Source organism: Amaranthus tricolor, chromosome 8, assembly GCF_026212465.1.
Source record: "Amaranthus tricolor cultivar Red isolate AtriRed21 chromosome 8, ASM2621246v1, whole genome shotgun sequence".
NCBI classification, from domain to species: Eukaryota; Viridiplantae; Streptophyta; class Magnoliopsida; order Caryophyllales; family Amaranthaceae; genus Amaranthus; species Amaranthus tricolor.
In genome coordinates, this window is record NC_080054.1 from 16,180,360 (window position 1) to 16,206,139 (window position 25,780).

Sequence of the window (25,780 nt, forward strand, 5' to 3'; positions counted from 1 at the left end):
AATAATAATAATAATAATAGAAACGAGTAAAAGCCAAAAAACAAGAACACCAACGGATAAACGAAGAGGGAATCAGTAGTCTAAAAACATGAATAAGACGCGTCAAACTACCTCTATCCCTAGTCAGGTCCTTAAAAAGATGTAACTCATACAAGTCAAATTTTTCTAAGTCAAATTTATCTATTTATAATATAAATTTATTATTCAATTTATGTCCATTATCTAAATAGATTTTAGTGTTCTTAATTTTCGTAAATATTTTTTATAGAAGCTTCATTTAACTAACATTAAGAGTAGTTTTTACCTTCTCTATTATAGCCTATAGGGGTGCAAAATCTTAGGGACTCAAGAGTATTTATTTAGCTCACCTGATTTGCAGAAAGCTTTCATTTTCTTCTCCTTGTAAAGTTTATTAGTTTCTCTTCCAACTATCTTGGCATAATTTCTAATGTTCTTTCCAATTTTTCCTAGGACTACATTTTCTTCTCAAAATCTGGTTTCATTTCCCGCTCACTTACAAATTATAAATTGCTGTTTCAAAAATTTTTGTTAATTTTTATGTCCTCAAGTCAAGTTATGACTACGTTTCACCTTTCTCTAATCTTATAATGGAGAAATTTTCATGGCTTTTTTAGAATAGAACTATGGGAAAACCCCCCCCCCCCCCTCTTTTTTTTTACTTGGGTTTAAACCCCTAAAAGGCTAAAACCCTTATTTCAAATCCATCCTAGAATTGCTTATCATGCTCAAAAATATTTTTTTTTCTGGAAATTCCAATTGGGTTTTTCCTTGGAGCCTCATTATTCATGTTTTTGGTTTCCTTATCCGATACTTTTTGAGGTAAATTTGTAATACTCCTTTACTGGGTTGTACCAATTTATCCCAATTCAAAATACCCTTTTTTTAATTGAATTTCACTAGGGTTTCTCATTGCAGGTTTTCTGGAGCAAAATCTGTGGAAAATGGATCAATTCTTGATGATCATTGTAGTAAATCTGAAGAAAATAGTTGTGAAAATGAATTAGAGAATATGGGTTTTGATCAAATTGAGGAAAAAGAAATTCCCAAATTGGAGGGTGAAGTAGAAAGTGTTTGTAATGGTAGTAACACAAATAAGTATCAATTCTTCACTAGAAATAGTGTTTGTGCATTCATTGAAGAACCTCCTCCAACTATTCATTTTACTGTCCAAGAAATTTTTGTGATTTCCCATAATGAATCTTCCCCTAAACAATATTCTCTAGATCAAAATGATAGTTCCCCTGAAATTGATTTTTCGGGTTTTTCTCTTATTCATAAAATCAACATTCATGATGATAATTGTGAGGGAGCGAGTGAAGAAAATGAAGTAATTGATTCATGTGTGTCAAATAGTGATGATTTTTGGGCTACCATTCATAAATATGATTCTGATTTTAGGGTGGATTATGATCAAGATAATCCAAGATCATCAGAAGAATTTGTGATTGATCATGATATTGATTCTCCTTATACTGAGATAGTACCTGAATTCGAGATTGAAAATGATGAATTATCAAGTGAGATTGTTGATGAGGATTGTTGTGTGAATATGAATATGAGTGAGTTAAGAGAGTCAGAAAATGAAGAAATGACGGAACAAAGGGAATTGATTAGGCAAATGAAAAAGGAAATGAGACAGTTAAAGATAAGTGAACTACCAACAATATTAGAAGAATCGGAATCGCCAAGAGTGGAAGAAGATTTGAGGCCGTTGAAGATAGATGAAAGAATTAGACATAAAGATCGAATGGAGGAGATTCAAACATTCTATAGAAGGTATCTTGACAAGATGAGGAAATTGGACATTTTGAGTCAACAAACTATGTATGCTATCGGTAAGCTTTATCTTTTCCTTTTAATTTACACCGCTTTTTATTTACTTTTATATTATTAATTATACATTTTTTTCTATTCTGACAGTAATCTCAATTTATTTCTCTTGTCATTAATCACTTATTCTTATCATTTATTTTTTTTGTTTTATTCTTTAATATTAATTATTTTTGCATAAAAATAGAATGGAGAAATTATCTTAATATTAGATGCATTGGACTTATATATTCTTCAAGTCATGCATATAATGTTTTAGAATATGAATATGTGACATTTGATTAAAGTAATATAAGATATTCTATGAGCATCAAGTTCGTAGCTAGCATGCGATAGTGGTTAATCCTATATCCCACTTCGTATTTAATTTATTCTATAATTGCTTATTTTTGCTTATTTTTTTTTTTAAATAAGGAGATTTTGTAAAAATATGAGCAAATCTAATTCTAAATGAGCTATTTTTTAAAAATACGGGGAGAAAATACTTGAATAAAGCAAAACAATACATAACATTACACACAAATAATTTAACCTCCAAAAATTTAATTTTCCTAAAAGTAAACATAATCACTTACAATTATGATCTTTATAACTCAACATAAAACTTTAGCCTAGACTCTTGGAAGTAGTAAGGAATAGAAAAAATGATTTTGGGAAACAAACAGTACCTATACGTTTTTCTTATTAAATGGAGTACAAATCACTTAATTAATGCAGCTAATTAATATTATTTAATAAAGGACTTATGAATTAAGCTACCATAAATTTTATATATGTATTATATATATTTTTTGTAACGTAACATGAATCTTTTCTTTTTGTTTCATGATTGCTATTTTTTTTTTAATTTCAATTAATAATCCAACTTGAAAAGTTAATAAAAAGAGTTCAAAAGTATTTTCAGTAATAACTTATCTAACTCAATATTTGAATTTCGTTAAATTATGAGATTCGCCTTTATGCATTCAAGTCCACACATTACCGGAAAAATTTTGTGTTACTCATTGAATAGACAACTCACCTAAGATAGTATTGTATTTTACGGATATAAAGATTATATGTATTTATCATTCACCAACTACCAATCCAAAACATGATTTAACTATTCATCGAATAATTATGAATTATCATCTAACAGAGATATATCCCAACTAAGAGAGTTATATAAGTATAACAAGTAGGTAAATGTAACTAACCTCGCACAATAGTCACAATTTATTTTTGAACTACGATTAATTTTTATGGCTTGGGTCATAGTTTGCTCATTGAAGCCTTTAAGTTGTATACTCCTATTACACTTCATAGGAAGGTGGTAGAAATATATAAGTGAGATAAAAAAAATATTTTTTTCCGTTTTATATTACTTGCATCAAATTAATTTTGCACTCTTTATTATTTTATGGTAATTTACATATTTCGGCTATTATGCGAGGAAAAAAACATAGTCATATGAAATTTTGTTTTAATCGTCTCATAGCATATTTTCATAATATCGAATTTGTTTTAACTTCCATTGTAGTGAAAAATGAAAATAATTTGTTTATGTTCCACTAAGCAATACTAAGATAGTAAATAAGAATTGATCTTACATGTACATTATATTAAGACAAGGTCCGATCGTTATGTTATAGATATTTTTGGCTATATAGACCTTTAAAATGAGAATCACGTATTTTATGGCATGCAAAGCGTCAACATCTTTCTTTTTACTCCCCTCCAACATTTCTTCAAATTATTAAATACAAAATTAATTAAGTTCCACCTGTCTACTTTCTTCTCCAAAAAAAAGTATGTTATATACTTTATTTCATTTTATATTAGTTGCAATATGTGAAAAATAATATTATTTATTCATTATTTTTAATTTGTGATTAATTTTTAATCTATAAGTTAAAATATAGTCAAATAAAATTTTATTTAATTATTAATATTAATATTAATAGTAAATTTTTATAATTTTTTACGTACATTAAACTGTATGAAAAGGCAACTATTGCAAGTAAATTTGCACGAAGAAAGTAGTACTTGCAAGTCCAATTTTCAAGGACTTAATGTGAGCCTACGTGATCTTTTTCATTTTGGTGGCTTTAGGCTGTAGCACTGGATCACTTTACAGATGTCTACTTATCCCTTTGTACTTCCACCGTTTATTTCCTCCGTTCTAGTTTAATATTAATAATTTTTACATTGAGACGAATTAAATAAAATTATATTTGACTATATTTTTATTTTTAGATTTAAAACTATTACAAATTAAAGGTGATGAATACATAGTTAATATCATCCTTGTGTAAATGAATATTTGTTTGTCCCTCTTAATTTGCAGCACCTTTTAGTTTTGTTTGTATCACTCAATTTGTATTGTTCTTTCTTTTTGCAATAGTCTCACCTCTTTCTTAAATTTCATTCACAAATTTATCATCTTTTTTCATCTTAACCATTCGTTTTTATCATCTACTTATTTTTTGTCTTATTTTTCAATTCAAAAAACTTTTTTGCCTAATATGAGAGGGACAAAAGGAGTATAAATTTATAAATTTTTTAACACTTTTTGTGTTGGAGTTTTACACTTCTTTTAACAACATTCATAATTATATTTTATGAATTTTTAAAAATTGAGAAAAGATATATTTTTCTTAAACTAAAATAAAAATTCAGTCCAATTCTAATTTTAAGTATTGAATATAAACTCAATATTGCAATTTCTAACTATATTAAAATGGATTTTATAAAACTGTGTCAAATTAAGTAATTAAAATTAAATTTCCATTCCTAATGCTGATGATTAATTATATTGAAGTGAAGGATAAATTAGATGTTCAATTATTTTTAGAAATTATGATTATTAAGTTTCATGAATGAGTGAAAATTAAATGACATGAGAGAAGATCTTTGAGAGTTTAAAGGGTTGCTTTGGAAAAAAATAAAAAAAAGAAAAAACATATATAATATATGCTTTTGCTCACTCAATACCCCTAGAAAAAAACCAAGCTCTGATACCAATTGAAAAAAATGACCTTGAACACTTAAATGGTGATAAAAGGTGTAGAAGGTGGAAAAACATAGTATTCACACATAAGCAGAAATATTAAAGTTTTAAATAAACAATGCACACACAACAATATAATTAGATTCTTATTATAGTTTTTTAACAATTTAACAACACATTAACCATATCTCTCACCATTGCAAGCTCACTCACTAGAGTTTGCAATCTTCAACAATAGAGTCTCTCATAAGTACATAAACAAGCCTCACTTAGAGTTCGACAATTCTCTCACTTTTATGTGTTTGACCTCAAAGCAGTAACACTATATGATTAAATGACCTTAATTATAGTCTATTAAAACAGAATAGGAATATCCAAAGGTACAACATTCAGAATGCGTCGCAAATTCACAAGCCAGTGGCCATGATGTGGCCTGCTCGAATGCACACCTTAAATGCTCGAACGAGTAAGTCATACATGCCTATTACTGACTTATGCGGCTAGCTACCTTGTTCGACACTCCAACACCTTGTTCAAGATAGCCCTTTTAAACCTCATATTTGAGCTTGTGTCATCGAGTCCCTTTCATGTCGAATACTCATGTTGCATCCTCGACACTAATTTTAACAAAATCATTGAAATTTTTCACAAAACAACTAAAACCAATTACACTCGAACTCGTGGGTGTGTCCAGTACAACTAACGCCTAGTAACAGCATATCATGAGCACATACTATTGTATGAGGCGGTCTCGATCCCTGTAAGATGCGCCCTATATATGTACTTCCTCCGTTTCAAAATACTTACAACGTTTGTTTTCCATGCAGTCAAATGCACTAATTTAATCCTACTATCTCTAATTATGTATAATAATAAAATTATAAAAATTTGATATTAATAATCTTTACAATAAGTTGAATCAAACAAGATCTCATTGACTATGTTTTAGCTTATAGATTAAATATTACAAATTAAAAGTAATGAATAAATAAAAGGTGTCATTTTTTCAATGTTGCAAGTAACTTAAAACGGAAGAAGTATTAAATAGCCCAACTAATACAAACTATGGGAATATAAAATCGTTGTTTTGAGGCCGTCTAACTAAAAGCCGTACAGTCTCTCACGAGAGTAGTTTTATCATGAATAATGTCTATTGCGAGTCCATGCTAAACAAACTTTAAGATCATTATGTTTGTAATGTTTTTGTAGGTCTACTCCAATTGAAAAACCAAGATCTTGCCATGAACAAAAAGTTGACAGTTCCAGTAATAAAGTCTCTATTAGCTCAAAACTTTTGGTCTAACAAGCTAAAGAAGCATGAAGCAGGCCCAGTTCAGAAACTAATCAGAGATTTGCAAAGGGACTTAGAATTGGCATATGTTGGTCAGCTTTGCTTATCATGGGAGATGTTGAAATGGCAACATAATAAAGCAGAAGAACTACATGCACATGATCCTGATGGGTTTCGTCAGCACAACCAAGTTGCTGGAGAGTTCCAGAAGTTTCAAGTTTTGTTGCAAAGATTCATTGAGAATGAACCATTTCATCAAGGCCCTCGAGTTCAGCATTATGTTAAGAGTCGTTGTGGCCTTCCTGCTCTTCTTCAAGTTCCCCTTATAAAAGGTACTCCTATGTTTTCTTTTTAAATGTGCCATTATCTATTTTGTTTGAGCACCTAGAATAACGAATTTTGGGAAAATAATCCACAAGTGATCCCACATCGAACAATTTGAAAGATATTGACAAATATATATTTGATGGGCTACTAATCCTGCTATCAATTAGTTTTAGGATGGAACTTCATCTGGTTTGTGTGTAGTCAATTCTTTTATGTGGGTTGTTGCGTACAAGCCCAATAACAAATTTATCATGGTATCAAAGCCGACGATTTTATTAACTGAAAATAAAAAAAAATAGTCTTCCATAAAAAACAACTTGCAGGTTCGAAATGCACGGAGCTCCCCCCTAATTAAAAAAATGCGATCACATATGAGGGGAGTGTTGGAAAATAATTCACTAATCCAATATTAAAGAATGAGAGGCTCACTAACATAGTAACATGTATACATGATTTGCTAGTGCTCTTTGTTAGAGTATATAACATATGCTGGAGCCTTAACCATGTTGAATATTCCACTTAAATATGAGGTGGTTGAGATTTGAACTTGTGATCTCTTGTTACGTTCGCTTTATTAGGCCGTGACAATTCGTCACATGATCTCACTGCGGCCCACTCGTCTGGACACGGGACACTTGTGGGCTCAGGACCACAAATTCACGGGGATGAACATTGACTTGCACATACACTTGATGAGATTCATTGTTTCCCAAAACCATATGGTAGTAGGAGGATTAACTCACCCACGAGTCAACAACCCACAATTTATCGATGTGGAATAACTCATCCCAACACCCCTTCACATGCGAATCCCGAAAAGGCCATAAGTTTTTGGGTCATGTAAATGGGTTTGGGTTTTTTGTAGGTTTAAGGGAATAGGTGTCTCCTTATAAATAGGGTTGAGGATAGAGAAAATTTCACATCCTCTCCTTTTTTGGGTTTTGTGTATTTCTCCTGCTTGTTCTTGTTCAGCTCCTTGCCTTGTCCATTGAAGGTCCGCATATTTTCTCCCACTGTAGTCGCCATCTCTTTTTCTTGGTGGATGAGAGATCTCTTCGCCGGAGATGGAGGCCGTGGCGAGACACACTTTTCCGCCGGTCCATTTTCTTGGAGCCTTGGTGGCAGCGTGTTGGTGCTGTGTGACCGCCCTCCACCAATGTCGTCGGAGTGACGACGTTTCTGACCGGTGATAAGGGAAAGAGGATGACCATAGTTTGGACGAGAATCTCCTCTTGCCTCGAGGTGTTTCTCGTGATGTTGTCAGTTTAATTGTTCGGTGGGTTTGTAAGACCCATTTGTTGGTGTTGAACCTCTGTGGTTGCAACAGTGGGTTTGGTTTTTTTTTTTTTTTTGAGTTGGGTAATTCTTGAATGTCTCCATTGAAGGTAAGATAGCTTGGTAGATGAGAACCGAAATGGTTTTCAGATCTCAGATCGAAACCTTATGGCTCTGATACCATAAAAGTTTCATAGTGTGTGAAATGAAAAAGATTAGGGTTTAGAATTTGTGAATTCTGTATTTTTTATTATTTTTCACAGTGATTTTCAACCTTGATTTATACATACATTGCACGACTAAGTATGGTAAGTAAATATTCACAAAATAATATGGTCCCTAATTTAGGCCTCAATCAATACTAGCAATATTGACTTTCCTACCGGCTTTGATACAACCAACTTAACCAAAGGTTTAAGATAATGATTGAGGCTTCAGGAGATGTTATGTATTCGAAGACATCTAATACCAATTGGTTTTAAAATGAAACCTCATCGGGTTTGTGTATAGTCAACTCTCCTCTTATGCAGGTGTTGTGTACAAGTCCAATAACAAATTTTTTATTTTGACCGACTAAGGATGAGTGTAAATGTGTAGATGATCCCAAGATCGAATGGAGAAGAAACGAGGAGGATGGAATATCAATCAGAATGCTGAAAGAAGTGATTGTAGCATCAATGCGCTCATTTTGGGATTTTCTTCGTGCTGATAAAGATGAAGTGTGTGCAATTCCATTGATAGGTATTCATGGGGTTCAAATCATTCTCCAAGATCCTTCGGATGCAGACTTGTTGACAGAAATCCGCTCTAGTCTTCAAAAGGTATGCTAGATATGCTGTATAATCTATTACACCCCTAATATAGAAGTGCTTTTTGTTAGAGTATATAGCATATTCTAGCAGCAGCGGTGAAGCTAGAATTTAGAATTAAGGGAGACCAAATAGTTGATATATGAGCAAATTATTTACTGTATAAAAACTAGTTAAATTATAAAAACATTAATAATAAATAGATTGAAATGAACTTGAATCATTGCAAAATTATATCAAACAAATGGGGTTAAAACTTCCTATTATTCTAGCAGCAGTGGTGAAGCTAGAATTTAGAATTAAGGGAGACCAAATAGTTGATATATGAGCAAATTATTTACTATATAAAAACTAGTTAAATTATAAAAATATTAATAATATATAAATTGAAATGAACTTGAATCATTGCAAACTTATATCAAACAAATGGGGTTAAAACTTTCTATAATTATCACTTTTGAAAAAACCCAAATATTTTTTTGACTATGTTGTTCCCCTAGTAAGTCTCAATAAAAATATTATTAAAATTAAGATAGCAAAAATATAAACACACGTATGAGAAAGGATACATGTAACACAAGTGGTCACACGTTCGAATTTCAACCACCCCTCTTTTAAAGTGCAATATTTAGCGCAAGGTATGAGGATTCGTGCTGTATTCACACTTCTCTTCTAGCCCAAAGGGCCCTCGTGTGAGGGATGTGTTAGAGTACATGACATATCTTGGGTCATAATACATCTACTTTGAATTTGAAATGAGGGGTTGATTTGGTTTGAATCTGTGATCTTTTGTCATTTTAACTCTTAATACTATATCAAATAACCAACTCAACCGAAAACTGAAACTATTATACACTCAATCAGTACAATTTCCGATTTCATGACAGTTTATATGTAAACTTGCAGAAGGAAAAGAGGCTCAAGGATCTTGTAAGAAGTGGGAATTGCTTAGTGAAGAAGTTCAAAAAACATCAAGATCAGAGGCTAAGCAATGAAATGCTTATTGCGCAGGTGGAGCTCCGGTTAGTATCTCGGGTCTTGAGTATGCCAAAATTGACAACTGATCAACTGTTATGGTGCCATAAGAAACTGAACAAGATTGATATCATTGGTAGGAAGATATACTTAGAGTACTCATTTTTGCTATTTCCTTGTTAGTTATAGGCTACCCGTCAAGGTATTACAATACATGTACTATAAATAAAGTTTGTTAGATGCAAAAGATGAATGAACAAAAAAAGGACTAATACTTTGTTTTTGTCACATATCATGGATGTTGTATAGGTTTCTTGTGTGTACCATCATCCTATCTAGTGTATCTCGCTCATAGAAAAAAATTATGGACAGAATTTGAAGAGGAAAAGACAGCGGCAACTCATACCCATAAAGGAGACTAAGTACATGCTTTTTATGTAAATCATCTTAAAATGATGCTAACTTTATAGGAGTATATTTTTGTAATATCTTGCTATAATTAGTAGAGATCGACAGTTTATGTTTTATATTATGTGGAATCTTTTTACTTTTAACGGATGAAAAATTATATCCATTTTTTTATAGGAAATTAGAATTTTATTATTATTATATGTTCAGTTATTTATTTAAAAATAATTTATTTGACTTACATGAACTACCGAACCTTAACTACGATGGAGAATGATAATCATACCGAATCGAACCAATAAATGGTTTCAATGGAGCAAGGATATCACAATGCTTCAATTGGAAACCTGGATCAAACCACCCAAATTTCTGAAAAAGTTGCCGACCAAAATCACCCAAAATAGTTAAGATTAATGCAACTTAGAGAGGTAAACTCAATTATATCACAAGCGCCTCCACCCTCTCCGACCTAGAATACCAGAAATGGGCCTAACAAGATTCAAAGGTGTCCTTATAAATCATCGAAAATATCGACTCCTCAATTGTTCAACAACGCCTGAGTCATAAAAGGGCGTTGAAACCCTCTATAGTAGTGGTCTAGTGGGAAAGATGAACTTTAAAATATTTGATTGAACATCAAAGCAAATTTATAAAAATTTGATATTATATAAATGTATGATAAGATAAATAAAATAAGATTTTACATGATTATGTTTTTTTCTCGTATAATAACTAGAATATGTAAATTAATATAAAATAATAAATAATAAAAAAATTGATTTGGTAAAATTAATTTTTGGGAGAAGGGATGTCCTCTCACCTAATAGACTGCTCTACAAAGAGTACAAACAAGAAACAAACAAAAATGGACAAAGACCATTACTCACTTGTACAACTTTCCACGTATTATAATGATAAGCCTGATTCACAATTATAAATCTCCAGTATTAATGAAATTAAATAAAATCCCCCTTCTATTCAGGCATCTGCTTTTTACTCGTGGAATTTCCAGACCCCTACATTTATCAAATTTTGCGTGGGGAAAGCAACCTTCTCTTCTCCTTTCATTCATACCATTACTCATCAGTCATCACTTTACTGATTACTCCTCACCTTCCTTCTGCTTTCTTTTCCTTTTTTTTCGGTAATTTTTCTCCTATTCTTAACTCAAATTCACTCTCTTTTTGTATGTTTTTCTTCAATTATGAGATCTACATGCGTAATTTTACTGCCATTGGTTTATAACTCACTGTTTGATTGGTGTTTATCATTGTTCAATTTAATTTTAGTTTTGACATTTTTCTGGTTTTGAATTTTGATTTTGTTTCTAGATTGTTGCACTTTTTAGTTGTTATATGAACTCTGAATTCCATAGCTGTTACTTTCTTTGTGTTAACTCATTTTTATTGCAATTATTGTTTTTGAAAAACGACGATGTATTAGAGTTCGAACGATGTGTTTGAAACTCCAATATTACCAAGATCGAGTGTATGAAGTTTTAGTGACAAACAAATTACGCTATCAACGATATCAATGTTTGTAGGAGAAAATAAAGCAATAAAACGACACAAAGATTTAACGAGGTTCAACCAACTAAGGCTACATCCTCCGGTGTGTAGTATCTCAAGGAGTTCAAAGAACTCTCAAATATGGAGAATTACAATAGAGAAGAGATATAGGCTAGTGTTTGGCTTGGGGTGTATTTTTGTGGATATCCATTTGATGATTGAGAGCTCCCTATATATAGTACTAGGTACATAAATGTCATTAGCTCACTAAATACAAAATTAATATTGAATAATGAATGACATGAAACTTCTCCAAGAACTTGAAAGGTCGAAAACAGCATCTTAGGCACATCAGAGGAACCGCTCGACTGGAACAGAGAGCTCGCTCGGTCGAGCGGAGTACAGACCCTTTCTGGATGCATTCTGTTTGCTCGCTCGATCAATCAATAAGGCTCGCTCGGTCGAGCGGGTAGCTCGCTCGGTCGAGCGGATAACTCGCTCGGTCGAGCGACCATTCTTCTTTTTCTGTCAGAATTCTGATCGAGCTTCAATAAATCAAACATAAACCAAGTCCTTTGCACTTCTTCATTAAGTCCCATAACTCTCACACTTCATTACCTTATTAATCTACACTTACTCATCATTATAAATCAATCATCAAAACTTAACTTAATACATCCATATTAACACATTCATGGAATTCCATCCCAAAGGTCACACATGAATGCACCTCATCAAATGTGCACTCAAGTCACACCAATCACAACAGTTTTGAATATGTTGCGGGGTTAGTGGTTAAATCTTGTTAAAAATAATAATCTAAAAAATCTAAACCCACATACTAGAATAGTCTAACATCATAAGAAATATCTAGATTAGCTAAAGTAGATAAATGTCCTGGAATGTCCTAGAAGTTTGCCAATGTAACCGACATTGAGCTCATATAAGTATGAGTTAGATATCAAGATTAAAAAACAACAAATACAAATAATGGATGTAGCCACATAATGCTATCCCATAAAATTACAAAAGTGCTAATTAAAATTAAAATTTTGAGTTATGAGAGATAAGTGAGACATGAGCTCACTTATAGTGAGACATGAGCTCACGTAAAAATATAAGTGAATATTATATTGGTGCGAAATAAGAGTTTTACCAATATTCTTGTATAATTTATGATGTAATTAAAGATTTATATTCAATTAATGGAATATAATATTTATTTGGGTGTAACTACAAGTATTGCATGCGCCCTAAAACTTCTGATTTTGTTGATCTAGATTGTATTAATGAAAAAGAAAGGAATTATTTTATTATGTATCAACATCAATCATTTGTTTGCCTTTCTTAAAAATTGATGTTTGATGTGAAATTAGAGATTGAGCCTTCATTTAATTATCATTATAAGATATTTGATGTGGACTTTGATATGGAATTTGATTTTTCATGGAACTCTAGTCTTATAATAGAACTAATTTGGATTTTAAATTAAAATTTGATGATTAAATGTATTTTAATTATTTATTTAATTTATTTATGGTCAAAGCTAGCAATATTTGACACTGAATTCATATGTGATTTAATTGAGCAATAATTAGTGTTTCATTTGCATCTCAATTTCCAACTTGCAGCTACATGGAGTAATATTTTATGAAATACTTGTATAATTATACTCCGTATTACAGATTTTCTTGTGATAGGTTGAAGTTTCTTTAGAAACAATAATGTTTCATAGGAGGAGGTCTCAAAACCATGATGATAGTGATCCTTTACACCGAGATGCCAAGGTAATTCTGCTTTCATTCGTGGAATGTCATGTAAAATATACTTCTTTTACAACATGATTAAAGTACTAACTTATTTCCCATGAAATTTTCCAATAGATTGGTGAATATGTTAGTGTGTACAATCATTAAATTAAGCTTTTAGTAGAGTTGGTTTTTTGATATAGTATCAGAATCTAACATGACAATAGATCACAAGTTTAAATCTCACCCACTATTTATTTAAAGTTGAATGTTTCGTGATGGGTATGAGAAGGGTTTGTGTTGCATTCATACTTCAAGCCCAAAGAGCCCTCCCGTGTGAGGGGGCGTGTTAGAATATCCATCATCTTAAACTTTTGATTGGGTTGGTTTCTTGACAGAATAAGTGCTTTTCTTAGGAATACTCTTTTAATGAAGATACAGTATGGAACAACTTCATTTTGAAACTAAAAAGTTTTTTAATCATTTTCCCTGTTTCCTGGACTTGAAAACTCATGACTAGTATGTATAAATAGTACCATGGTCCAAAATAAGGAGTCCAAGAGTCCTACTCATGTCGGTGTTGAGGATCCGACACAAGTACTCCAAGTACCAAAAGTTACCTTAACATGAAATGTATAGATATGGGTATTTCTTTGAGTCACATGACTCGTTAGTTAATCAACTTATCATCTAACACACTATTTTACCAAATTACCAATCAGACCAAAGAACTTAGGCTGGCTGTTGGGGCTCTATCTGGGCGTAAATCAAAGTTCTGTACTGATGCTTGTCTGAGGAGATATCTGGTAGCAAGGAACTGGAATGTTGATAAGGCAAAGAAAATGTTAGAAGAGACACTCAAATGGAGGGATACATACAAACCCGAGGAAATTCGCTGGGTAAGTCTGACATTGTGCAGTAAGATGAATTATTATGTAAATGTGTCAAATAAATGCCTGCTGAAACACATGTTTGTTGCTGGGAGTCTTTTATCATTTATTACTGGACTATTTGGTTGTTTGGCTTGTAAATTTGCTACTGAGTGTTAAGCCGTTAACTTGAAAAATACTAAATGGACTATGGAAGGACTGACTCTTTATATTTGCACAAAATCAAAGAAACTGTTCTTATGTACCAAATTTGTACCAGTAATGCTAATGCTGATAAAATGAAGCTGCATGGTTTTACCCTCTTTTACCTATTGAACTTGAGTCGTCAAATTCACCCTAAGATTTCCAAAAAAAGGTTTCTGTTACGCTGAGGAAGGGGGTTATATGGTGGATATGAAATGTGGTTACCCTTATCCATTAATAACCCATAAGCTCTCTATCGGTACTTGGCCTGAAACTTTCTTCTTCACCTTCATAAAGAATTGCTTTTAAAACTGCACTGTATTCATCAGGTCCATTACCACCTAAGCCATAGTATAAGCAATCTTTGGGCTCTATGGGAAATGGACATTTTTTTCGGAACTTTACCATATCTAATATAATTTGTATCCCTTGCAACTTAAAGGATGAGATTCTGAAGTATCCTTCACGAGTGATCCAGAAAAGAAATCAAGTTATGTCCCTACTCCCTAATTTAAATAAAAATATTACACATTAATTAAGTGAAGAACAAAATCCAAATTTAGGAATTTTAATGCATTCTTCTTAAGCTTTGTAGGACTCGATACTCCATAGCCAAAACAATGTTCTAACCTTTACCTGAGGCAGCATCTACTAATTAAACACCATAGCAACTTCTTTTCCTTTAGACATCATTATATGAGGTAACCTGGGTTCGGTATAGATATTTGACATACCATACACCAAAAATATAAATTTAATTAGAAAAATTTGTAAATAATACTCTCAACAACCAGTTGTTTTGGGTTATTTTGAGTCAATAAGCAATATTTGGGGTATACAAGATTAAGTATCCCAATACCTCGGGTACACAGGGTTAAACAATAATTGGAGTATTTTGAGTCAATCAGCAATAATTGAGAGTTTTATTTACAAATTTTTCATTTAATCAAACAATTATGAATAAAAATGAAAGAAAAAAATGAGCAATAGTTGGGGGTATACAAGGCTACGGACGGTTTGGCGGCAGTCGCAGATGCGACGTGGGTGGCGTGATGTCAACAAATGGTAGGCATTTGGGTAGGTCACTATTGGAGGCATAAGTGTAGAATTATTTTTTCTCATGTTCTTTTAGGAGTCATAAGGAGGTTGAAGTACAGAGATTTTTGGTACTTATTATTTATATTCTTGTTTGTGTTGTATTGTGTTGTGTTAACCAAGTGGAGGGGACAAGTGGTAAGGATATTTGGAGTCTTGGCAAACACCGGGAATTAGAGGAGTCTAGGAAAGGGAGCATAAGGAGTAGTTTAGGAACCAGAGACCGTGTCTTAACCTTGATTTCTATGTATTTTCACCTTGATTTTCTTGAGGACGAGCAAAGGTTAAACATGGGGGAGTTTGATAAGTGCAATTATTTGCACTTCTTTATATCATTTTATACTCCTTAATGATGGTTATTGTTAGTAATTTCGTGCTTGTTTTGAAGATTTATGCTACTTTACCCATTTTGGTTATTCATGTTGATTTTGAACGGTTTTGATCGTTTTAAGCATAATTCTTATGGTTTTAATGATGACGGAGTTTACTAAGGAGATTATTGCTCGTTTGAAGATGTTTTACAATGAAGATAGGCAAAATAGTTGAAAAGTGTTTAAAATGCAAAAGTTTTAAGGTGAAATTTAATACATGCTCACTCTTTTAGTCATAACTTTTGATAGAAAGATCGCATTAATGCAAGGTCTGCGGCATTGGAAAGTAGACTTCAAGAACTTTCTAACGGTATATTATATGTCCGATTCCGAAAACCGAGTAAGAAATGGAGGCTGCTTAAAGTTCGCCAGTAAGAAGCAAAGCGACGAGTCATCGCCTAAAAGCTACGGCTCGTCTCCAACTACTGATATCCACTTCAGACGGTTTTCTTTCACTATTTTAGTGGTTTTATTTATTTTGGCTTTATTCTATTATAAAAAATCAATTACTTTTGGGAGATTGTACCCCAAGTAACCTTAGAATATAAATATGCAATTAGTTATTTTCATTTTTCTTTGTGCTTTTAATGTCTTAGTTGTCCTAATGCTCTAGTTTTTAGTTTTTAGTTTATTAAGCTTAGTTTTTTTTTTTTTAACTTTTTTTTTTTTATGTTTTTCATTGCAACTTTCAATTATTTATGCAATCTATGGTTTGTTTATGTTTCGATTTGTAAATTTCTCTATCTTGTCCTTTAATTATTCATTAAATTGTATTTAATTCATTATTTTCATCATGTTCATCATCTAAATTAGGGTTTTGCTTATTATTAATTTCTTGTTAGTTATTATGTTTAGTGAGTAGATTTCTCTTCTAGGATTAAGAGATTGGCCCTAATTTGAAGCATGAAATGATATTTGATCGATTAATTGTGTGAAATTTGGGTCTATGATTAACCCTATGCTTAATGAACCTTAGTTTAAATATTTTTATTAAACTTTTCAATAAAATGATATTTTAAGATTAGGATTAATTTAGAATTGAGGTATATTTAAGTTAAATTCCTATTAGTTTAGCCAATAAAACGGAAGTTTGAAGATTAATACTAATAAGGTCTTAAACCGATATTGATCAATAAAGCAGAAGTTTGAGATTAGTTAGATCACGTTTAATTATGCCAAAGATTCAATTTCATACAAGTATGAGAGTAATTAACTCCCATATTAGAATTAGATTATTTCCGACATCCTAGATTTGCTTTATTATCATCGTCTTCATATTAATTATTGTCTTAGCTTTATTTATTAGTTTCATTTGCATCATTTTGACTTTTGTTCATAGTAGTGTTAGATTCTCAAACTGATTATATTGTTTGTCTGTATCTCGTAGTTATAAACTGAACGAATTTGTTAACTCGCTTTCCTGAGTTCGACCCGTATAGCTATATGTACACCGTGCGCTTGTGGTTAATTTAAAATTTGCACGTCAGTAAGGACGACTAATTCAGTGGGAAGTTCATTATTGTAGCTACGCATGTTTAACCACTTAGAAACTTCTCATAGAAGATGCATCATCAGTTTCCAAAATGTTAGGGTTGCATATACTCATAGTGAGAGCTTTACAAGTCTTAGTTTGGAAATATTAATTAAAATGTTTATGCGAGTCTTGTCCAGTCTGAAGTTGCACATGAAGGTGAAACAGGGAAGGTCTCCCGAGCAAACTTTCATGATCGTGAAGGAAGAACTATCCTTATAATGAGGCCAGGAAAGCAGGTTATCTTGAGTCTTTATTTACTGGCAGACGGTAGTGATTATGCTTTATTTGAAACGCTGAACTCGTTTCTATGTTGCAGAATACGACATCGGGAGAAGGCAATGTTCGTCACCTAGTCTACTTGTTGGAGAATGCTATCCTCAACCTTCCCGAGGGTCAAGAACAGATGGTATGGATGATAGATTTTACAGGCTTTTCAATGAGCACCAGCGTTTCTGTTAGAACGACCCGAGATATCATGAATATCCTGCAGAACCATTACCCTGAAAGACTTGGTATAGCAGTCCTTTATAATCCACCAAAGATCTTTCAGGCATTTTGGAAGGTTAGTACATTGCTTTATATGCGTTTCATTTGCCTTTGTTATATCTTTGATAAATACTGGCAAGAGATGCCATTCCTCTTGATGAGGGTAATTCTTGCTAAGCTTATCAGTGATTTAATAGTTTCAAGTTTAGTTTATAACTTATAGATGGCAAAAGATACTTTTCTTAAGGCGGGTAATGCTAACTAAGCTAGTAACTTATTATTTTGTGTCAATCTAATATTGGATGAAACAAACTTGTCGATTTGATGCATTGTGGGGCATGTAGGCCATTTCCAACCCTACAATAAAAGCTTCCATGAGCTTCTTTCCTTGGGGCCTTTGATAGATTCCCCCAGCTACCCAAGGCTTGTCTCCCCTAGGGGGAGAAAAACTCAGCCTCTCTAACTGGTCCCAAAGAGGGGGACTTAGAAATGTCCTCTCAAAAAATCACAAACATCCCATTGGACGTCCCTCTTGGGGAGTAAGTCAATTTGGGTAATCAAGTCTAGTTGATTTCTGGTCAAAATTGGATACTATCATACCTAAATATTTCTGTAATATGTAAGTCAGATCTAGTGAATTTCTGGTCATTCATGTTTGTGTCGGTTAGGTTGGGTTTCATTTATAATATTTGTGTATCAATCATGACAAGTTAACGAGTTGCTCCTGCCCTCACGGAGTATGGTGTATTATCCTATACAGCGCCACACATCTTATCCTCATCCCTGTGATTGGTTTATCTTATATTTTGATCATTCTTGTCTAGGGTCTCGTTTAGAGGTGTTTGTTGGGTGGGTTGAGCCAGGCAGGTTATATAAAAATGTTAACGGCTGGGCTTGTTGGACAATGATGCTCCATACAAATGAACAGTTCTAACTCTCCCTCATTTCAAGTCCTTGGAGTTTATCTGACAAGTTATATTAACATATCTCAGGGTGTAAAGTATTTCCTGGATTCTAAGACTTTTCAAAAGGTGAAGTTCGTGTATCCGAAGAACAAGGACAGTGCAGAACTAATGAGGTCCTACTTTGATGTTGAAAATCTTCCGAAGGAGTTTGGCGGGAATGCCACATTAGAGTATGACCACGAGGAATTCTCAAGACTGATGGCTGAGGACGATATGAAGGCTGCTAGATACTGGGGATTCGATGACAAGCCATGTCATGCTGTTCAAGGTTGTGCAGCTCAAGTAATACCTGTGCAGCCCATTCATGCCAACGGACATTCGAAAGCTGAAGTATTTCCAGAGCCATTATAGGTACTATCATCAAAAAAACAACTGTAGGCAGATAGGTGTTGAGAACTATGAGAAGTATAGTAAAGAACCTCATAAGTGCCTGTTTATTTCTCTGAGTATTGAGTTGGGAGATTGTATTATGTGTATATGCAAGGGAGCATAGTTGCAACTTGCAACCATTCTGCTGCTTATGAAAAATTCTTTTCCATCTCCTTATCGCATATGTACTATTTCCTACGATCTACTCTTGCAAGAGTCTGTCTCTCAATAAGACAGCCTCGAAACAAGGAGCTTATATACTAATAATTATATTAGTTGGGCTAATTAACGATGAGACGTCTTACGCAAGAATTTGAATTTTTCGAAAATGGAAGTTACGTAACACATACTCTTCGTTTCAGTCACCCAAATATCCACAAAGATCCAAACTAGTAGATTACAGGTATAGCACAAATTGCACAAACGAAAATCTGACTGTCTGAGGACTGCTAAGAACAATTTTCATGCCGTATCCAATACAGCAAGTTTGGAATCGCCAGCTTACATTAAAGTAAAAGACATCCGCTTCACAACTTACAAACAGCACTTCCGAAATTCACATTACATCAATACATACCAGAAGTTTCGATTCATTATCCATACTATGTTACAACTTACAACGGTTTATACTGTACAACAGAAGCAAGGTACTGAAACTAATCAAATTTCATTCGAAGAGAGGCACTCATCCACAAGCTGGCGTAGGTTTGGATTCTCTAAGGCCGCTGCAATTCTCTCTTTATCATTCAATTGCTTGTTCACTATAACGAATAAATGAAAATTATGAAAACTGAACCAAAGATCGAGATGATGTTTTCAAAGTTTTATTATTTCCATACAGTGAGTGAATTAAGCTAAATATTTATAGTAAGTTGGAATTTGAGATTATAGGTATCAGCGAGCTTTACCTGATTCTTCATTCGCATGAGAGCCCGGAGATACTTTGATGTCGATCTGAGAAACATTACCCAACTCAGTTATTCATGCACAACTCCAAATCACATTGAATCTTACCAAAAGGCCAATGATAACATAAAATCCCTTAGAATACAAGATGATCTGTTTCATACTTTATTAAAATTAAAATTGCATAGAGCCACATAAATTAAGGATGAAATTTGATGATAAACATCTGTAACTCAACATGATTGCAAGTCTAGTTTCCATATCTATATAGCATACTTGTTCACAAAACGAACTCAAAGAACCGGAACAATTTGCTCCCCTAACGATTGGCCTTTTCCACTTGTCCGCCACTAAAGCAAGTAAGAAAAATCTAGGGTTCATTCATTTAAAGAACTGCAGATATCATTATCTCTCTCAACTAAATGATGAAGATTGAATAGGGATGGGCACTTTCAAAAGATTCTTCAAAATCTAAGCATTCAGTACAGATCGGGTAAGAAAACAAGTCCGAGCATAAGCAAAAGGCAAAAAGAACTGACCTTATAATGTGGCGGAAAACAATGCTTTAATTTAACTCTTAAGCACAGACCGATAACAGTAGCCATACTACAATGTTGGATGGTTGGGGTGAAAGTTATCCTGTTGAACAAGAACATAACGCGTAAAATATAGAACCATCTCGAACACATCTTATAGTCTCACTCCGAAGCAAAAACAATTAGTTACTGGTAAGAATAGCCACTATTCAGCTATACAACAATCAAGTACCAACAGATTGGCATTCTTATGAAATAGTCAAGCTTAAGAAACTAGGTATCCACGGCCAACAATCCGCTAGCCGCAATTTATGATGTATTATGTATCAAAGCAATAAAATTATCAAAAATCAAATGATGAAGTAAGAACAAGCTAGATGTTATTATAACATGTAATAGTTAAAATTTACAAAGTTTAACTTTCAGTTACAATCACAGTTTGGAGTCGAATCTGTTTATGAAAATTTAGACTAAACTAGTAAATCTAGACCTAAACCCAAACACTTTTTTTAACATCTTGATCAGAATGCAGACCTAGGTCTCAAATTATAAGACAAACATTTAGTTTTGAGCCGCCAAGTTCAGCAGTGTTCATAGCAGGGTAATCATGCCCCAAGCCTTTCAAGGCTATTCGTTTGATTAAAAACTGATTTTATATTTGTTGCAACTCTTAATTATTCCTTAACTATCAATCAATCGGCTTCCTTTGTTTGGATGGATTTTATAGTCCAAGAGTACATTGTCTTTGGGTTTTTCCCATCTCCAAAATTGGTTTGTTCTCTTGTTCTTACTTCTCAATTTACTTCAATTTCATGCTTTGTTTATGTTCTTGCATACTTCTTGTTCGTCTCAAACTTTGATATATTGGAAATAGGTTTGTTGTGGCCTTGTGGGCAGCAATACCCTAGTTGTAATTGACCTTTAGCCCTGACAATACTGAATAGCGTGATATACGACGCAAAAAAAAGACAACAGGGTTGGTTCAACACATACACAGGGATGATGGTTGGCTCACCCTATATTGTTAGGCCGTGACAATTTGTCACATGATCACCTCATGGGCCCACCCACGAGGAACCTGTAGGCTTTGGCCCACAAACTCACACATGTGAAGTATCTCCAACATAAAATGGGTTCACATGTGAGGGAGAGTGTTGGAAAATAACCCACATGTGATCTCAAATCGAAGAATTTGAGAGAAATTGACTAACATATATATTTGATGGGTTATCACTCTCGATTCCAATTGGTTTTAGGATAGAATCTCATCGGGTGTGTAAGCAGTCAACTCTCCTCTAGTGTATAAGCCCATATTTAACACGGTATCAAAGCCTATGGTGTTTCTCGGATATGAGATATAATGTGGCTCACATGTGAGCAGGAGTGTTGGAAATACTTCACATGCGAGGAAGATTCTACTTGGCTAAAATATTGGGTTGACTTGTATATAATGCTTGATGAGTAATACTTTATTACCATATGGTTTTGGGTAAGAGTAAACCTCATTAGGTGTGTATGCAAGTCAGCACTCATTACCCATAGGTTTGGGGCAAACATCAAATGAAGATGAACAAAAGCTCATAAAACAACCGGAGCATGAGAAGTATGAGCTTACTGAAAAGATGTTTCTAGAAAGACAGAACATTGGTGAATGAAATGAAAAAAAAAAAAAAAAAAAGCTAATTGAAGAGCTTGAAAAACAGTGTCATTTTACTCAGGCTTCCATGAATGAAAATTATCACATGATGATGCATATAGATATAATTGAAGAACGGTGTAACAATTTGGAGAAGCAAAGAGACGAAAACTCCATAAAATTAAAAGAAGAAAAAGGAAAATAAGTCGGTGGAAGAGATGAAAACTTATCAATAATTTTCGGAATCTAAAAGAAGTTACCTTTTATTTCCAGTTGAACCAAAACGATAACTCCTTTTAAATTTCGAAAATTGTTGATAAATTTTTATCTCTTCCAATGATTTAAGGGAGTTTTTGTCTGTTTGTTTCTCCAAATTGTCATACCTTTTTTCACATATCAAATATACATTATCTTGTGATAATTTTTCAGTTATGAAAGTTTGGGTTAAATGACGATGTTTTTAAAGCTATTCAATTAGCTCGTTTCATCAGCTTTTGTTCATCTTTATATGATATTTGCCCAAAAACCTATGGGTTATTGATGTTGACTTCCATACACACTTTATGAAGTTCATTATTTTCTAAAATCATATGGTAATAATATTACCTATTAAGCATTATATACAAGTTCACAACCCACTATTTTAGCGATGTGGAATCTTACTCACATGTGAAGTATTAATCTCTTTACATGTGTGCCACATCATATCCAAGAACCACTATCTGCTCGAATACCATGTTAAATTTGGGCTTATACAAGAAATCTACACAAAAGGAGGTTGACTACACATATACCCGATGAAATTTTATCCTAAAACAATTGGTATTAAGAAAAGTAACCATCAAGTATATATATTAATCAACTTCTGTTTAAATCCTCAATTTGAGATCACATGCGGCTTATCTTGAACTCGCCTATGTCTATACCTACTTACTACTAAACGACTCTACCATTCCCCCTTCCCAATTTCCAATCTTACGTGTGTAGGAGGGTAAACTCCCGTTGACATTATAATTAGTTAGGTACTCCATATCATTCCATGTAGATTTTGTTTTCACGACTAGTTTGATAGAAATAATTAAGAAAAGTTTTGGTGCATACAGATAGTTCCGGACTTCCGGTACCCAGTTTCAGAAGCAGAAATATCAAATAATCAACATCCCATACAAAACCCATGTCAATACAATTTTTAAACACGCAAAAATTGAATTATTCTCAACCCATATACTTTTTTTATCAATCAGATATTAATTTTAGTACTACAAAATTATAGAAAAAAAGGAAAAAAGAAAAGAACTCACAAAATACGACCAAGATTATCGTCAACGGTAATAGAATCTTCAGAAAGAACACTGAGCTGCTCCAGTGAATAGGGGTGCTCCGGATCTCGTATATCACGTACATGATTTGTAACCCAGTTAAAGATACATCATCATTAACTAATCAAATCATATCTTAATCAAAAATTAAAAGAAGAAAAAAAAGGATATCATAGACGTCGAGGGGATCAACGGCGGAGGAGGAATGAGCGAGGTGTTCAGTACGGGCGACCCTTTGTTTCCTGGGGTGAACAATCGGGTTGGCGTTGCACAATCCCACCGTCATGTTGATTCGTTTTGGTTAGAAGAGATGAAATTGTTAAGGCTAAAAGCAGAGGAAGTAGAGCTGTGTGCTGAGAATCAGGAGGAGAGAGAAACTGGGGGCGGACAAAGTGGAAGTTTTCAGTGTGTCAAATTGGCAAACACCACGTGTTTTGTCCTTCAATTAAGTCTCAAACCTATTTATAATTAGGAAAGTCGGGATGTGGATATCAATTATGTGTACACGTATTCTCATATTGTGATGAGACTCTATTTATTGAGTGGATCCAAATTATATTAACGGTCCTTTTTCTTAAAAAAAAAACTTTAAAGGATCAGTGGATTACTAATTGTTTTAAATTGATTACTTGAATAGATATTTATTTTATGACGAGACAGTCTCATATACTTCATTTGTTCCTATGATAATGTATTCATTTTATTTTTGGTGGAATTTAATAGAATTACATTGCCCATGATAAAAATAAGTGGTTAAGATGAAAAAAGAAAATAAGTTTGTAGATAAGATTTAAAGAAAGAAAGTTGAGTCATTACTTAAAAAAAAAAGATGTAAAATGAATGGATTAACTAAAATGAAAAGAGATATAAATTAAAAAATACAGAGAATGTAAGACTTATTAAATGATTAATAGAGATGTAGACATGTAGTACTATATATTACTCTTCAACAAGTCAAGTAACATGTAAGATGGAAAAAAAAAGTGTAAATATTGTTATTTGTTTGAATAACATTTTTGTAAGGAAGGAAAGCGAGAGGAAAAAAAAGTGTAAACATCAGTTGGTGGGGTGTTTTTTTTTGTACGTATTTTTTTGACATCCTATTTTATTTAATAGTATCTAGGATTGTTAAGGGATTTTTGAGGAGATTAGGGAATATTAATTAGTTCCCTATCTTTAGTGACTTTTCATATATTTAGGTGATTAAGTGTTATCTTTTTGTATTCTTGCTTCCTCTTTGTAACCTATTTATATTAATCAATGAATCAATGAGAAGGCAAGACAATTAACACCTAAATCAATTCTATCATGGTATCAGATGCTCAGGATTTTCAAACCCTAATTTGAAAAAAAAAAAACAGAAACAAAGTTCTGCCATGACTGAAAATCAGCCACCACCACCGCCACCACCACCAAAAATTGACCTCTTCTCTCCATATTATTTTGGCCCTCATGATCGACCCGGCGATTTCATAACTCCAACTCGACTTCGTGGAGACAACTATGATGAATGGGCTAATGATGTTCAAATGGATTTACAAGCCAGAAGGAAATTCGTCTTCTTAAATGGCACAATTACTGCTCCATCTTCCCCTTGTACACAGGATGATTGGGATACTCTTCGAGCCATGCTTATTTCGTGGCTCATGAATACTATTAATCCCGAAATTAAGGCCACCCTTTCTCGGTACAAAGATGCCAAAAGGCTTTGGGATACCCTTAGATCTCGGTTTTCCATTGTTAATGGACCCCGGATTCAGCAGCTTAAATCATCTATTGCTCGTTGTGAACAAACGAAAACCATGTCAATTGCCACGTATTTTGGGAAATTGACAGCCTTATGGGAGGAATTGAATAATTACGAACCTTTGATTCAATGTTCCTGTTGTAATACCTGTACAGCAGGGGAAGAACATAAGAAACGAAGAGACAATACCCGCCTTCATCAGTTTTTAATGGGTTTGTATCCCGATAATTTTTCACAAACCCGTGCCCATATATTGTCTCAAGATCCTCTTCCTACTATCGATCGTGCTTATCAATTGCTTGTTCAAGATGAACGGGTTCGATTGACCACATCGTTCCCGGAGGACAAATCCCCTCAAGCTGTTGGCTTTGCTGTCCGTACGCCACCAGGTCGGAACAGGTCCGATCAGCGTTCTTCTCCAGCGGGTGCGTCCTCTGACCAACGAGATAAATCAACTTTATTTTGCTCTCACTGCCGGAAGTCCGGGCATGTCATCTCTGGGTGCTTCAAATTGAATGGCTACCCTGAATGGTGGCCGCCTGGTTCTTCAAAGCAACAATCA

The 25,780-nt window shown here is 33.4% G+C and overlaps 3 protein-coding genes across 6 annotated transcripts; 2 read left to right on the forward strand and 1 right to left on the reverse strand.

The window, feature by feature from the left end:
• The first annotated feature begins 248 nt into the window (after positions 1-248).
• On the forward strand, positions 249-9,805 carry LOC130820792 (uncharacterized). Its single transcript, XM_057686306.1, has 5 exons — positions 249-840; positions 937-1,856; positions 6,050-6,463; positions 8,331-8,554; positions 9,449-9,805. The coding sequence occupies exons 1-5, from the start codon at positions 743-745 to the stop codon at positions 9,698-9,700; spliced, it is 1,908 nt and encodes a 635-aa protein (XP_057542289.1). The 5' UTR covers positions 249-742; the 3' UTR covers positions 9,701-9,805.
• A 1,027-nt stretch (positions 9,806-10,832) lies between these two features.
• On the forward strand, positions 10,833-19,243 carry LOC130821813 (uncharacterized). 3 transcript variants are annotated; one of them, XM_057687597.1, is made up of 6 exons: positions 10,833-11,069; positions 13,119-13,220; positions 13,904-14,080; positions 17,392-17,490; positions 17,571-17,816; positions 18,733-19,243. In XM_057687597.1, the coding sequence occupies exons 2-6, from the start codon at positions 13,158-13,160 to the stop codon at positions 19,054-19,056; spliced, it is 909 nt and encodes a 302-aa protein (XP_057543580.1). In that variant the 5' UTR covers positions 10,833-11,069; positions 13,119-13,157; the 3' UTR covers positions 19,057-19,243. The 3 variants fall into 3 exon arrangements, with proteins under 3 accessions (XP_057543580.1, XP_057543582.1, XP_057543581.1); XM_057687598.1 differs by having other exon boundaries at positions 10,882-11,069; positions 13,134-13,220; XM_057687599.1 differs by lacking the exon at positions 17,392-17,490.
• Positions 19,244-19,608: 365 nt separating this feature from the next.
• On the reverse strand, positions 19,609-23,920 carry LOC130821814 (protein AE7-like 1). 2 transcript variants are annotated; one of them, XM_057687601.1, is made up of 5 exons: positions 23,643-23,920; positions 23,454-23,550; positions 20,520-20,619; positions 19,983-20,028; positions 19,609-19,835 (listed from the first exon to the last, which is right to left on the reverse strand). In XM_057687601.1, exons 1-5 carry the CDS (start codon positions 23,755-23,757, stop codon positions 19,735-19,737), a joined length of 459 nt encoding a protein of 152 aa, XP_057543584.1. In that variant the 5' UTR covers positions 23,758-23,920; the 3' UTR covers positions 19,609-19,734. The 2 variants fall into 2 exon arrangements, with proteins under 2 accessions (XP_057543584.1, XP_057543583.1); XM_057687600.1 differs by having other exon boundaries at positions 23,454-23,557; positions 23,641-23,917.
• Positions 23,921-25,780: the final 1,860 nt, after the last annotated feature.

Excerpts from the sequence above, each read along its gene's own strand:
- LOC130820792 (XM_057686306.1), top strand. The coding sequence starts at position 743 with ATGCTCAAAAATATTTTTTTTTCTGGAAATTCCAATTGGGTTTTTCCT. Across the intron at positions 841-936 it reads CTTATCCGATACTTTTTGAG|GTTTTCTGGAGCAAAATCTG; the intron begins GTAAATTTGTAA and ends TTCTCATTGCAG. Across the intron at positions 8,555-9,448 it reads TCCGCTCTAGTCTTCAAAAG|AAGGAAAAGAGGCTCAAGGA; the intron begins GTATGCTAGATA and ends GTAAACTTGCAG.
- LOC130821813 (XM_057687597.1), top strand. The coding sequence starts at position 13,158 with ATGTTTCATAGGAGGAGGTCTCAAAACCATGATGATAGTGATCCTTTA. Across the intron at positions 14,081-17,391 it reads AACCCGAGGAAATTCGCTGG|TCTGAAGTTGCACATGAAGG; the intron begins GTAAGTCTGACA and ends AGTCTTGTCCAG. Across the intron at positions 17,491-17,570 it reads TAATGAGGCCAGGAAAGCAG|AATACGACATCGGGAGAAGG; the intron begins GTTATCTTGAGT and ends TCTATGTTGCAG.
- LOC130821814 (XM_057687600.1), bottom strand. The coding sequence starts at position 23,757 with ATGACGGTGGGATTGTGCAACGCCAACCCGATTGTTCACCCCAGGAAA. Across the intron at positions 20,620-23,453 it reads GATAATCTTGGTCGTATTTT|GATAACTTTCACCCCAACCA; the intron begins GTGAGTTCTTTT and ends CTTGTTCAACAG. Across the intron at positions 20,029-20,519 it reads GTTTTCCGCCACATTATAAG|ATCGACATCAAAGTATCTCC; the intron begins GTCAGTTCTTTT and ends AATGTTTCTCAG.